This window comes from Cuculus canorus, chromosome 26 (genome assembly GCF_017976375.1).
Source record: "Cuculus canorus isolate bCucCan1 chromosome 26, bCucCan1.pri, whole genome shotgun sequence".
Taxonomy (NCBI): Eukaryota; Metazoa; Chordata; class Aves; order Cuculiformes; family Cuculidae; genus Cuculus; species Cuculus canorus.
Genome location: NC_071426.1, coordinates 6,478,899 through 6,492,602, shown reverse-complemented (window position 1 = coordinate 6,492,602; position 13,704 = coordinate 6,478,899). Strand labels below are relative to the sequence as shown.

At 47.7% G+C, this 13,704-nt stretch overlaps 1 protein-coding gene across 7 annotated transcripts in view; it reads left to right on the top strand.

Annotated features, from left to right (window-relative positions):
* Positions 1-13,704, top strand: part of LOC104067019 (tetraspanin-15) — a 66,283-nt gene that overhangs the window by 40,282 nt on the left and 12,297 nt on the right. For 6 of the 7 annotated variants that reach the window (XM_054088830.1, XM_054088829.1, XM_009569705.2 and 3 more), the window contains 2 exons: positions 2,355-2,408; positions 3,695-3,811. In XM_054088830.1, the coding sequence (XP_053944805.1) occupies positions 2,355-2,408; positions 3,695-3,811 (171 nt within the window). Of the gene's footprint in view, positions 1-2,354; positions 2,409-3,694; positions 3,812-5,401; positions 12,047-13,704 lie in introns of those variants that run through there. The other variant, XM_054088834.1, reaches the window with a different exon arrangement.

Below are 13,704 nucleotides of genomic sequence, written 5' to 3'. Positions count from 1 at the left end.
CGTAGGGTAAGAAACCCATCTCTTCTTGTGTTCACCTTCTCCATTTGTACCTTCATGAACAAAAGATGGAGAGCAAAGCATCCTTTTGTCTTAAAAGACCTTTGAGATTTAGGTAGAGAGGTACCAGAAGAGTTCATTTGGAAATGTAATGTTGTGGAAAGAACAAAAAATGCTGATAGGAGCGAGACGTGTGATACAGCCTTTTCCAGGTGGGGTTTCAGTGGATACCAGTAAAGCAGACAGATCTTTTGATTGTTCTTCCTCCTCTGGGACATCTCAATCCAACACTCACGAACCAAGGTAACACAAGACAATAGCCTGGGCAGGGCACATTCCCTCTGTGCACACTGGTCCTGCACGTGGGTTGGGGCAATTCTGAGCACAAATCCAGGCTGGGTGGAAAACGGATTGAGAGCAGCCTTGAGGAGAAGGACTTGGGATACTGGGTGATGAGAATTTCAGTGTGAGCTGAAATGTGCACTCATAGCCCAGAAACCAACCATGTCTTGGGCTGCATCCAGAGCGATGGGACCAGAGGGCAAGGGAGGGGCTCCTGCCCTTCTGCTCCACTCTGGTGAGAACCCACCTGGAGCCCTGCATCCAGTTCTGGAATCCTCAGCTCAGGAAGGACCTGGAGCTGTTGGAGTAAGTCCAGAGGAGGCCACAGAGATGATGAAAAGGCTGGAGCACCTGTATGAGGACAGGCTGGAAGAGTTGGGGTTGTTCAGCCTGGAGAAGAGAATGGTGTGGGGAGACCTTAGAGCAGCTTCCAGTACTGAAAGGGGCTTCAGAAAAGCTGGGGAGGGTCTTTGGAACAGGGAGTGCAGGGATAGGATGAGGGGGAATGATTTTGAGCTGCAAGAGAGGAGATTGAGATGAGATCTTGGGGAGAAATGTTTTCCTGTGAGGGTGGGGAGGCCCTGGCCCAGGCTGCCCAGAGCAGTGGTGGCTGCCCCATCCCTGGAGGTGTTCAAGGCCAGGTTGGATGGGGCTTGGAGCCCCTGATCCAGTGGGAGGTGTCCCTGCCCATGGCAGGGAGTGGGACTGGATGGGCTTTGAGGTCCCTTCTGACCTGAACCATTCCAGGATTCCATAATCATGAAAAAGAGTTTATTTTTTCAAATATAAAAAAAACAGAAGGCTCTGTGGTCACGTGCAGGTTCCTTTACAGCAGTGCAAGCGACAGGAATTACCTTAAGAGCATTGCCATTTCCTCTTATGCTGAAGGCTTCCTGTTCCAGGGTCCCAGCCCTGGCTGAGGTCTCGTTCATCCATCCTGACGGGTGCTTTGCTGCTGATCTCCAGTTTTCCCTGCAAGTCTTTCATAATCACATGGACTAATTGGTTTGCCTAACTATGCCCAGGTTGTAAATAGTGACTGGTAGGGGTGAGAGATGGGATTTTTGATAGCACTGTGAGGGATGTGGTGTGTACAGAAGCTCTTGGTAAGGCAGCACTGGAATAATTTCCCTGCCAATTACAGGAGGAACAAGATGTTGCTTTATCGATGGAGTCTGTCTGGAGGTGCATATTTCTTTTATACTGTGTCTTGCAGGAAAGCATAATTTACACCTAAATGTGCACATTTCTCTCTTTCATCTCTGCGCCTCCAAAGCATGAGAGATGTTTTTGTTTTGTTGTCCAGGAGCTGTTACTGGCTGTCAAAGCTATCTTTCTGAAAGAGTAATAATTTCAGCATGTTATTATTTTATGGGCAGAAGGATCCTTTAGGACACACGGTGTGATGGAAGCTGCTGTTTGACCTATGAAACAAGCCCCAGAAACCCCGTCAGAAGACTGATCCCAAGAGGTGCAAAGTACCTGAATAGCTAGGATGTGCCAGAGCTGCTCGGTGCTGGTCAACAGTGGCTGTACGTGAGCCAGCAGTGGCCCAGGTGGCCAAGAAGGCCAACAACACCTGGCTTGGATCAGCCATGGGGTGGCCAGCAGGAGCAGGGATGGGATCATCCCCCTGTGCTCAGCACTGATGGGGCTGCACCTTGAACCCTGGGTTCAGTTTGGGCCCCTCACTCCAAAAAGGACATTGAGGAGCTGGAGTGTGTTCGGAGAAGGGAACGGAGCTGGGGAAGGGGCTGGAGAACAGGAGTTATGAGGAGCTGCTAAGGGACCTGGCGGTGTTTAGCCTGGAGAAGAGGAGGTTGAGGGGAGACCTCATCACTGTCTAAAGCTGCCAGAAAGGAGCTTGTGGTGAGGTGGCTGCTTGCTTTCTGCTATGCTGAATGGTCGCTGGTGCTGGGCAAGCCCTTCTATTTCTTATTTTTTTATTCTTATTTCTTGTATTTCCCCTTTGGCTGCCTCTGAGCTAAGTCTGTTCCCTAATTCTCTATTTGCAGGTCCCTGGAGAAGTCATTAACACCCTGTGTGGGTACAGGACGCTTGAGAAAGAGGTAAAGTTGTCTTTTTCCTTCCTGTTTGCAAGGTTTGCTTCTCCTTCTCCTGCGTTCCTAGACTGAAGCAGTTTTTGCAGGTGAGCTTGGCCCTGCTAAGGATGGCTGTTACTGCAGCTGTAGAGAAATTAATCTCTATTGCTTTATCTTCACGTCCCAGTGTGTTGCTCAGGCTTGCAGAGCATGGGCAGGCTCGTGACATGTGTGGGTAGTCTCTGCGAGCTTTGACGTGGCCTTTCTAAGAGTGATGAGCTCTCTCCTGGATCAGCCCCAGGAAATGTTAGTTCTTAGTTGTGTTTTCATAGATCGTTAGTGGTGGAAAAGACCTCTAAGGTCATCCAGTCCAACGATCAGCCAAACCCCACCATACCTGTTAAAACCATGTCTCGAAATGACATGTCTGCATGTTTTTTGAACCCCTCCAGGGGTGGTGACTCAACCCAGGGCAGCTATTCCAGGGCTTCACCACTCTTTCAGTAAAGAACCTCCTTTGGCACAGTTTGAGGCCATTTCTTCTTGTCCCATCCCTTGTCACTTGGGAGAAGAGCCCAGCACCTACCTCCCCACATCCTCCTGTCCAGGACTTGCAGAGAGTGATGAGGTCTCCCCTCAGCCTCCTCTTCTCCAGGCTAAACAGCCCCAGGGCCCTCAGCTGCTCCCAGAACCCCTGTTCTCCAGCCCCTTCCTCAGATCCGTTCCCTTCTCTGGACGTGCTCCAGCCCTTTAATGTCCTTCTTGGAGTGAGCGGCCCAAACTGAACCCAGGATTCAAGGTGCAGCTCACCAGCACTGAGTCCAGTGGGACAATGCTGTCCCTGTTCCCGCTGATCACCCCATGGCTGATCCAAGCCAGGTGCTGTTGGCCTTCTTGGCCACTTGGGCCACTGCTGGCTCATGTTCAGCCACTGCTGATCAGCACCCCCAGGATGTTTTCTACTGGGCAGCTTTTCAGCCGCTCTTCCCCAAGCCTGGAGCGTTGCAAACATTTTGAGGCTTGGCGGTAGGAGATATGCTGATTTTGAGGCCCTCGGGGGTGCTGGTGGGGCTGTATCACAGCAGAGAGCTGCAGTGTCTCCGTGCATATGGTCCGTAGCTCACAGTGACAGGATTTTGGCAAGGAAAACCAAGGAAAGGTCTAATCCAAGAGATCAATTCCCAAACATTTCTTATGTAACACTTCTCCTTCGGCTTGCAAGAAGGAGTAAATGCGAGAGCTAACATCTCCCCCCAAACTCAACACCTCAGTGATAACTGTGATACTGATGCTTCTCCCTGCTCTGGTTCCAGCGCCTGGAGCTGCTCAACATCATCCACGTGCGAGGCTGCATCCACGCTGTTGGTCTCTGGCTCAAAGACAACTTTGAGGCCACATTGGGCATCGTTTGTTCCCTGCTGCTTCCTCAGGTACATGGTGGATCCAGTCAGTGTCCTCTTTCACTGTGCTTGAGGAGGAAAACAATTCACTTCTAGTTATTTTTTCCCTTCCATTTATGTTGTCTGTGGGAAAAGTCACTACATTTTTTAGAGCATCCTTCACAAGATGAAGAGTTTATGACTGTGGTGATGGTTGTCTTGTAGTGCACTCTGGAAATATAATTATTGATCAAGTAGTAGCAGCTAAAAGCAAGGTGTGCATGGGTTAGCACAGTAAACCCTTTTACCATTGTTTTTACACCTCCTTTCAAATAGAGCAGAAACATTAACTGAAATAAGCCATAATCATAAATTCAGCAGGATTTGCCATGCCTCGTGAAGTCCATTTCCCATTAATGATGCCTGAGCATCCAAGTATCTTGCCAGCACAGGTAATTAAGCTCTTCATCACAGACGCTTGATATGGAGAGGAATAACGGGTTGCAGATTTGCAACACTGTTGACATGGTGCCAGCAAGGAAGTGAATGTCTTTCTTAGATCTCTCCCAAATTACTTTTGTCATAATTTTCATGATTTAGGGTTGATTTGATTGGGTTTTTTAATTATTCCTTTGGAGGTTCATGAGAGAAAGCTTTCTGTTTATCTCATTAGTTTACTGCTGGAGGTACTTGGTGACGCTTTCCAGATATGGGGTCTTATCAGCCCAGAAAGCCAATATCTTGGGCTGCATCCAAAGCAGTGGGACCAGAGGTCAAGGGAGGGGCTCCTGCCCTTCTGCTCCACTCTGGTGAGACCCCATCTGGAGCCCTGCATCCTGTTCTGGAATCCTCAGCTCAGGAAGGACCTGGAGCTGTTGGAGTAAGTCCAGAGGAGGCCACAGAGATGATGAAAAGGCTGGAGCACCTGTATGAGGACAGGCTGGAAGAGTTGGGGTTGTTCAGCCTGGAGAAGAGAATGGTGTGGGGAGACCTTAGGGCAGCTTCCAGTACTGAAAGGGGCTTCAGAAAAGCTGGGGAGGGTCTTTGGAACAGGGAGTGCAGGGATAGGATGAGGGGGAATGATTTTGAGCTGCAAGAGAGGAGATTGAGATGAGATCTTAGGGAGAAATGTTTTCCTGTGAGGGTGGGGAGGCCCTGGCCCAGGTTTCCCAGAGCAGTGGTGGCTGCCCCATCCCTGGAGGTGTTCCAGGCCAGGTTGGATGGGGCTTGGAGCAACTGGATCCAGTGGTGGGCGGGGGAGCTGCATGATCTTTGAAGTGCCTTCCAGCCCAAAACATACATGCTTCTATGATTCTATGAAATAATTTCTTATGTGTTTCTGCTCCCAGTGGAGGGTAGAACAGGGCTGAGTAAAGCAGAAGCTGTTGTAATGCATTGAGCTAATTTGTCAGAGCATAGATTTTCCTCTTGAGCTCCCAGATTGTCCAAATGATAGACTGAGATGGGGCAGCAGTTTGTGCCCAATCCCAGCTGCGATGGTCCAGGTTTCTAAAGTGCTTTCTCCAAAGCATGTCAATGAACAATGGACTTCTGCTGTGCTGCCACCAGGAAATGTCACAAGCATAGAAATGGGGTGACAAAGTGCCGTAATAGAGGGGAATGTTTCCATCTGCCTTGCAGGATGTCAAGAGCCCATTACAGGAGCAGCCTGTTGCGTTACCCATTAACCTGCCAACATGATGCTCTTAACTGGGAAGGATGGGGAGAAAAACCAGAGATGGCAATGGAGATTGCTGAGCCTTGATGAATATCAAGTGCTTTTGAGCAAGCGTTGTGATTTTTCTGGTGTGCCATTAAATGCTCTTCAGTTTAAAAATGCTGTTCTTCCATCTGCTCAAAATTTCCAGGTTTTAAATATAAATCAGATTTGATTCTGTCAAGTTTTGGAGGGAATTAAGTTATAAATGGCCATCAGTGTTGCCAGGAGCTGTCAACCCAGAAGCAGCTTCATCCCCAGCAGCTGCCAACAGGATAATGTCCTTGAATTGCTGATTGAAGAGGGAAGGTGCTGGTGCTGTTGGTGTGGGGAGGTGACAGTGGCTTGAACTTTGGGAAGAGTAAATCATAGAATCATTGAATCATTAAGGTTTGAAAAGACCTCATCCAGTCCAACTGACAGCACAGCCCCACCATGCCTGCTAAACCCTGTCCCAAAATGACAAGGCCACACATATTTTGAACCCCTCCAGAGGTGGAGACTCCACCACTGCCCGCGGCAGCCTGGTCCAGGGCTTCATCACTTTGTCAGTAGATAATTTTTTTCTAATATCCACTCTAAACCTCGGTGTGACTTGAGGTCATTCCCTCTCATCCCACCCCTTGTTACTTGGGAGAAGAGTCCAGCACCCACCTCGCCACAACTCAATTTCTGGGAGCTGCAGAAAGCGATGTCTCCCCTCAGCCTCTTCCTCTCCAGACTAAATGAACTAGTTCCCTCAGCTACTCCTCATAAAAGTTGTTCTCCAGCCCCTTCCCCAACTCCGTCCCCTCCTCTGGATGCGCTCCAGCCCCTCAACGTCTTTCTTGGAGTGAGGGGCCCAAAACTGAACACAAGATTTGAGGTGCAGCCTTGTCAGTGCCACATCCAGGGGGACAATTGTGTCCCTGCTCCTCCTGGCCACACCATGGCTGATCCAAACCAGGTACTGTTGGCCTTCTTGGCCACCTGAGCACGTATTGGTCTGTCCTATATTAGCCCTTGGGTATATGTCATGTCTCACAGATGACATATGCCTCCCTACAGAGCTGCAAACCACCTTGCAGAATGCTGGGAAAGGATTGGGATGATGATCCATATTCCAAGTCCAGCTGTGGAATTTGCCCAGTTTTCTTGAAAGTGTTGCTTTTCCTTAGGATTAAACCTCGGTCTTGTATGTGATGATGAGCAGCTCAAGGGCTCAAATGTTGGGGGTTTGAGCTCGTCTGACATTGGAGTGCCCAAGCTTTGTGTTTGTATTTGGGGTAAGCAACTGGCTCTTCTTGTGTAGGAGGAAGGACCCAAGAACAGCTTTGGCACCCCTGTAAAGAGTGGGCCACAAAGATGATCCGAGGGCTGGAACACCTCCTGCACGAGGACGGGCTGAGAGAGTTGGGGTTGTTCAGCCTGGAGAAGAGAAGGCTCTGGGGAGACCTTAGAGCAGCTTCCAGTACTGAAAGGGGCTCCAGGAAAGCTGGGGAGGGGCTCTTGTTCAGGAGGTGCAGGGATAGGATGAGGGGAACGGTTTAGAGCTGCAAGGGGGAGATTGAGATGAGATCTTAGGAAGAAATGTTTTGCTGTGAGGGTGGGGAGGCCCTGGCCCAGGTTGCCCAGAGCAGTGGTGGCTGCCCCATCCCTGGAGAGATTCAAGGCCAGGTTGGATGGGGCTTGGAGCCCCTGATCCAGTGGGAGATGTCCCTGCCCATGGCACAGGGTGGATCTGGTTGATCTTTGAAGTCTCTTCCAACCCGAACCATTCTAAGATTCTATCAGCCTGCTCAAATGTGGGAAACCATCCAGTTTTGGCTTTCCATCGTGTGGGAAGTCATTGAATTTATTGTTTTCTCTGCTCTTCCCAAAGAATCTGAGCAGGAGGTCCAAGGTCAGAGGGTGGGCAGCTTGGCTCTGCTTTCTCACGTGTGTGGGCGTCTGTCTAATCGCCTTCAGGCAAAGCTGTCAATCTGCTGAGTCCTGTTGGGTGTTGAACTGATTGAATGGATGAAGAGGCAGGGAAAAATCCAGCCTCTCTCCTGGCCGGCGCAAGGCAGAGGGAGTTTGTGGTTTTCTGATTGCTGTTAAATCATTCATGTCTCTGCTTTTTTTAAAGTAAGCCATCAAGAAATCGGAAAACAAAACCCCGTTTGAGGAGCGAGGAAGTGTTTGTGTTCATCTCCCTTCATTCAGAGTGAAGCATAAATGCAGGAACTTAATTACTTTTCTGCCTTTACTGAGTACCTTTAAGTCTTTTTGTGTTTCACTCTCCGTTAACAATTCTCACCCTTCTTCTCAGCCAAGGTGCAGACCGAGGCCAAACTGTGCTATGTTTCAGACCGCCCTCAAGAAGACGTTTTAATTTAGTTGCTGGCAGTGAATGGCAAATTCATGTTGTGGCCTTGTACTGGTTTTGTTTAATTATGGAGCAAGGCCAGATCTTTCAGCAAGCGCAGCAAAGCACATCAATTTATTTCATACTGGCTGCATCCCTACTTTCCCTGCCTCCAAAAAGATAATCCAAGGAATTTACAGCAGGACCTCCAGGAAAGCTGGGGAGGGGCTCTTGATCAGGAGGGGCAGGGATAGGGCGAGAGGGAATGGTTTTCAGCTGAAAGAGGCGAGGTTGAGATGAGATTTTAGGAAGGAATGTTGCCATGAGGGTGGGGAGGCCCTGGCCCAGGTTGCCCAGAGCAGTGGTGGCTGCCCCATCCCTGGAGGGGTTCCAGGTCAGGTTGTATGGGTCTTTGAGCCCCTGATCCAGTGGGAGGTGTCCCTTCCATGAAAGGGGTTTGGAACTGGATGGGCTTTGAGGTCCCTTCCAACTCAAACCATTCTATGATGCTATAAAATACATTTGTGGTTAAAATAAGCCAAATAAACTTATGCATTGCTTTTTCCCCTTTTCCATGCCCTGGAGCTCTTTCGGCAGCTCTTATATTCACCTTAGGAAAAGCATCTCCAACTTTTCCATTCCTATGTCTATTCAGGGGATGTCTTCTGGTGGTATTTCATCCTCCTTAGCAAGGTGAAAACAGCCATTGTAATCAGCTAGAAACAAACACAAAAGAAAGCTCTTCAACCTATTTTTCTCCATCCTGAAGAAGAAGGTGGCACAAATCCAATAAAAAAATAAAGAAATATCTGCAAGTTGACTGCCAAGAGTTAATATTTATCAACTTTGTGGCACAACTGACTCGCAGTATATTGTCGCTTCCTTCATTTTTCTTTGCTGTTTCATCAGTCTCCAAAGGTAGATGCTCCCTCCTAAGAGTATGAATCCAGAAGATCAACTATTTCAGTCCTCAAAAATGCAGCATTTGTCTTGCATTGGGCATTCTGAAGGTGGGGAGGCCCTGACCCAGGTTGCCCAGAGCAGTGGTGGCTGCCCCATCCCTGGAGGTATTCAAGGCCAGGTTGGATGGGGCTTGGAACAACCGGATCCATGGGGAGGTGTCCCTGCCCATGGCAGGGCATGGAACTGGATGGACCTTATGGTTCCTTCCAACTCAACCCATTCCACAATTCTGTGATTTTGCAGGTTGGCATCTTCATCCCTTGATGACAGTAATGTTAAATGTTTCCCTATGTTGAGGGCTTTATATTGCCAAAGTTCTCTTTGCAAGATTAATTTGTATTTTGTTTTATTTTTAATATCTTGGTTGCTCCAGGGCATGGAAGGCAGTAGATTCTCAAGCGGCTAACATGTGCTTAATGCAGTAGAAAGGGAATAAAAGGGATTTTTCCATCTGCAGTCCAAGACCTCTAGGAGAGGCTGGTCTATAAATATCAATTTATGGAAGGAAAAGCCAATAAAAGTTAAATGCTTGCCTTTTACTTGATTAGCTCTGGCAAAGCTTGAAATGATTCAACTCTTCTGTTTAGCATGAACCAGCTTTATAGCTGCCCAAATGGACAGGGGCCTCTGGAGCCAGGCACCCACTGGCACAGCAGCCGGTGATGTTTGCATGGAAAAGAGTTTTCTTGCGGAAAGCTTTGCTTGCAGAAGACCCTTGCTGGGCTGATAGATTCATTTCTCCATGGCCAGAGTTCGTTTTGTCAGGATGATGATGCAGCAGGATATTGTTAATCACTCTGTCACACTGCGAGGGCTCTTGAGAATCATTTCGTTACTGTTTTCCATCCTTGATTTTCACCCTTGTTAAGTAAAAGCCAAATCGAGCCTTGCATGTTTGATTGCCCAGCAAGATGCGACTGGAGGAGCTGAGCTCCTCTTGAGTGCTCTGCAAGGGCCCAAACCGCAACCTTTCCCCCCCAAACTGAGCCACTGATCGCATGAAGGTGGAGCCACTGTGGGACAGTGAGCAAACTGAGGCTTGGCAAGGATGGAGCTGAGCACCAAAGAACCTCTTAGTAAACTTCATGGCACCTATGTGAGAGACAGAAATACATGGCTTATGTCTAGCAGAAAGCTCCACGCTGCACCAGAACCACAGAAATGAGAGTGTAGCCTCAAATATACCTATATATTTAAATTCTCTGAGTGCTGGAAGAGAAGGAATAACCACTAGTTGTGTTAAAGTACCCAAGAGTCTGTAGGACAAGTCTCATCAGGAACAGCTAAGGGACCTGGGGCTGCTTAATCTGGAGAACAGGAGGCTGAGGGGAGACCTCTTCGCTCTCTGCAGCTCCCTGAAAGGAGATTGCAGCGAGGTGGGCGCTGGGCTCTGCTCCCGAGTGACAGGGGATAGGACAAGAAGAAATGGCCTCAACTTGCACCAGGGGAGGTTCAAATTGTATATTAAGAGAAATTTCTTTACTGACAACCCGGTGAAGCACTGGACCAGGCTGCCCAGGGTGGAGGTGGAGTCTCCTTCCTTGGAAATGTTCAAAAAATGTGCAAACATGATGGTATGGGACGTGGTTCCGTCAGCATGGTTGTGTTGGGCTGGTGGTTGGACTGGATGAGCTTAGAGGTCTTTTCCAACGTTAATGATTCTTTCATCCTAAGACTTCTATATTAATATAGTTTTGTCCTGTGATGGTGGTAACAAATTGGTGACTGGGACCAATGCTGTCTTGTTTTAAAAATGTCTTTGTTGGCTGCTGCCAGCTCCAAGGGGAAAGAGGGCTGTAGGCTGTGAGGGAGAGAGAAGTGTTGATCCTAAGAAGTGCAATATTAAGGTTTATCTGAGTTGGAGAACCAGGATGCTTCATTACCACCATAAAAAAAAAGAGTGGAGAAAAAGGGCTGAAGCTACTGGCGCATGTATTTCCAATCTTTTTTGGATACCTCATTTCATACAAAGATGATTCTTCTTGCTTTGTGGCAATAGCAGTGGATGAAGTGAGGTGTTTGCTATATCGGGGCAAGAATTATTGAATTTCTGGAGCGATAAGTTGGGAAAAGCAGAGGATGGGGTCCTTGCACAGCTGGGCAAGGCAACACCCATAAGCTTAATCACCCTACAGCACCCAGGCATAATTAGTGTCAATGTTCTGAGCTGGCTAGAGATAATTGCAAGTTCAGGAACAAAATAAAGGAGGTTTTAATTTGCTGTTTGAGATTTTGTTCGTTTGTATAGAGAAAACTCAAGGGTCTTCCATTAGCAGGGACTTGTGGACACCCACGGGAACCTTCTGGGATTAAGTGAGCATTTTTAATTGGGGCTTACAACAGAAAAACAATCAGGCTGCCCTTGCCTGGCTGCGTGCCCCCACGTGGTTTTGCTGGGGCAGGAATTTCCCTCTCCCAAGGATCCACAGGGACAGCAGAAATAGAACTGAAGGGGTTGATTAAGCAGCACAGGAGGACAGAAAAAGCTTCAACTGGTGAATAGATTTTATTCCCCCACCTCCCAGGTGGCTCCTAGGCATCATGCAGCCCCCGGGAGTCTGACAAAACCCTTGAGCATTTGTACTTTGGATTTGGAACATTTTTTTTCCTCTCTCTCTGATGAAAATAAATGTCTGCATGCAGCTGGGATGGGTGAGATGGGAGGATCTATGGATCACCTTGGCTGACAGCAGCGCCCTGCTCACCCTTTGGCTCATTGAAAATGAAGATCTGGAAGTTCCTTACCCAAATTGGATGGGTTTGGGGTATATTTCACCTGTAGCTTTTCAGGGGCGTCCCAAGGTGCTGCCAAATGGAGATGAAGGTCTTCAGCTGCAGCTTGTCCTTAGTAAAAATTGCAGTTTGTATCAGCTCAAGGTCACTGGGAGGAGCCAGAGAGGTGGGAAATGGCAGCAGACATCTGCCCCCTGGTCTGCTTTGCTGTACATTCAGATATTTCACTTTTTCTTCCAAAAAAAAAGGCAATAGGCTATCTCCTTCCTGCAACATTGTGTACTTAGGGGGTTAAAATATAATAACCCATGTATCTGCATGGTCCTCGTGATTATCATCGCTCCTAATGGTGATGCTTTGGTTTGGAAGACTTTCTTTTCCTGACTCATGGCCCCAGAGCGGAGAGAGAGGTGAGCAGGGAGGAAAACCTGTGTTGAGGGAAGGATGCAGGTAGGATATGCCCATGTGAGCCTTTGCACATCCCGGATGGGTGTCTGGATGGAGAAGCAAGGCAGGGATTCTCAAATCATGTTGTCTAGGGGGTGTTTCTTTCCATAGCTGTCATTCCAGAGGATCGCCAGCTTTGGGTACTGCCGCGATTGAGAGATGGGACACAGCCTGATGCAAGCAAGATGTCGACTTTATACATATATTTATACGAGTTATAAGTGACTTACAAGCGATGCGTTTCACGCTGATTGGTTATAGTCCATTGCTGTATGAGCTAATATTTGGCATTGCTGCATAGCTACAGATATCTACTCTTTTTGCAGGTCATTACCTTCTTTAGACAGTAACAAGGTTTCCTCCTATCTAGATGGTTGTTATGCCATTTGCACGTAGCCCACGTAGCTGTTACTCCTTGCTCTTCTTTTCTTGAGGGGAGTTCTTGTTTTTAGCTTATCCAAGGGTCTGTGGCTGAGCTTATCCAACACATCCCCCTTAAACAATCGTTCTGTACTTAGTGTTTTTCCACTGCCTGTCAGACCTTGTCCTACATCTCCCCCTTCCTGTTGCACGACAAGGATCCTTTTTAAAGAACGTGCCATTAATCCTTGCAGGCATTGCAATAAGCATGGTAAAAAAGTAATAAAAGAATAAAGACAGCCAAAGCATACACAATCATTTTTACAAGACTCCTTAACCACCCTGACAGCCCCCATCCTTCAAAAAGTTTGTCTAACCAATCCCAACTGTCACTTCGTTGAAGTTTGGAGACTCCCATGCTGAGCTGTTGAATGCGCGCATGAATAGATTCCGAGTGATCAGAAAGATTCATACAACACATACCTTCAAAATCCTCACAACCATGTCCCTGAGCCAAGAGCAAAAAACCTATTGCAGCTCTATTTTGAAGGGTAGCATGTCGCACACTGTCTACATCTAATAAAAGTCCAGAAAGCGCATTGCTAGTAGTGTTCGTTTGTTTTGCAAGCCAACAGCCGAGTTTATCCAGAGTTGCTAATGCTTTTGCGGCTGCACCTCCAGGTAATAGGAGAGAGGCAGCGAAACGCTGGCCATAAGACCAAATTTTTCATTGTCATCGCACTCAGACGTGTATGCATGAATTCCTCGTCTTACTCTGTGGGAAAGGCGATGTTGTAAGATCATAGATATTTTGGGGGTTAGGACAGTTAGACGTCCAAGGCTACACGGTCCTCCTTTTATATGAGAAGGGATCATGGGTCAAGCTCTATCCTCACAAATAAAAAATATTCCTGATGGCAACAAAAGGGGAACATTACTAGATTTGGATAACTTTATCGCTGTATAATGACACCAAACAGTAGCATTTCTAAAAACGGGATGAATGGGAGAAACATCCCATAGTTTGGATTGAGTTTTTCCCACATAATTAAACCTGACACAAAAATCCATTTCCACTGATCCAAGGAGTTCAATTTCCTGTGGCTCTAGAGCGGCAGGAGGAAGATATGGGGTCCATGCATCCCAAAGGTCAGCAACTTTTTTAGATATGACGTTTTGAAAGAGGGTTTTCAAGAGACTCTCAGGTGTTGGCCACTTATCCAGTGGTAATCCCACCAGACATGTAGAAAATGGATTACTGGGAGAAGCAGTGGCAAGGCACAACGTGTCTTGTCCTGTGAGATTTGCTAGTGTCACCCATATATTAACTTTAGGTAGAGCGGGCAAAAAAGGGTAGCTCCAAGTGCTTCCTGACATGATCATAATAAGAATTACTAA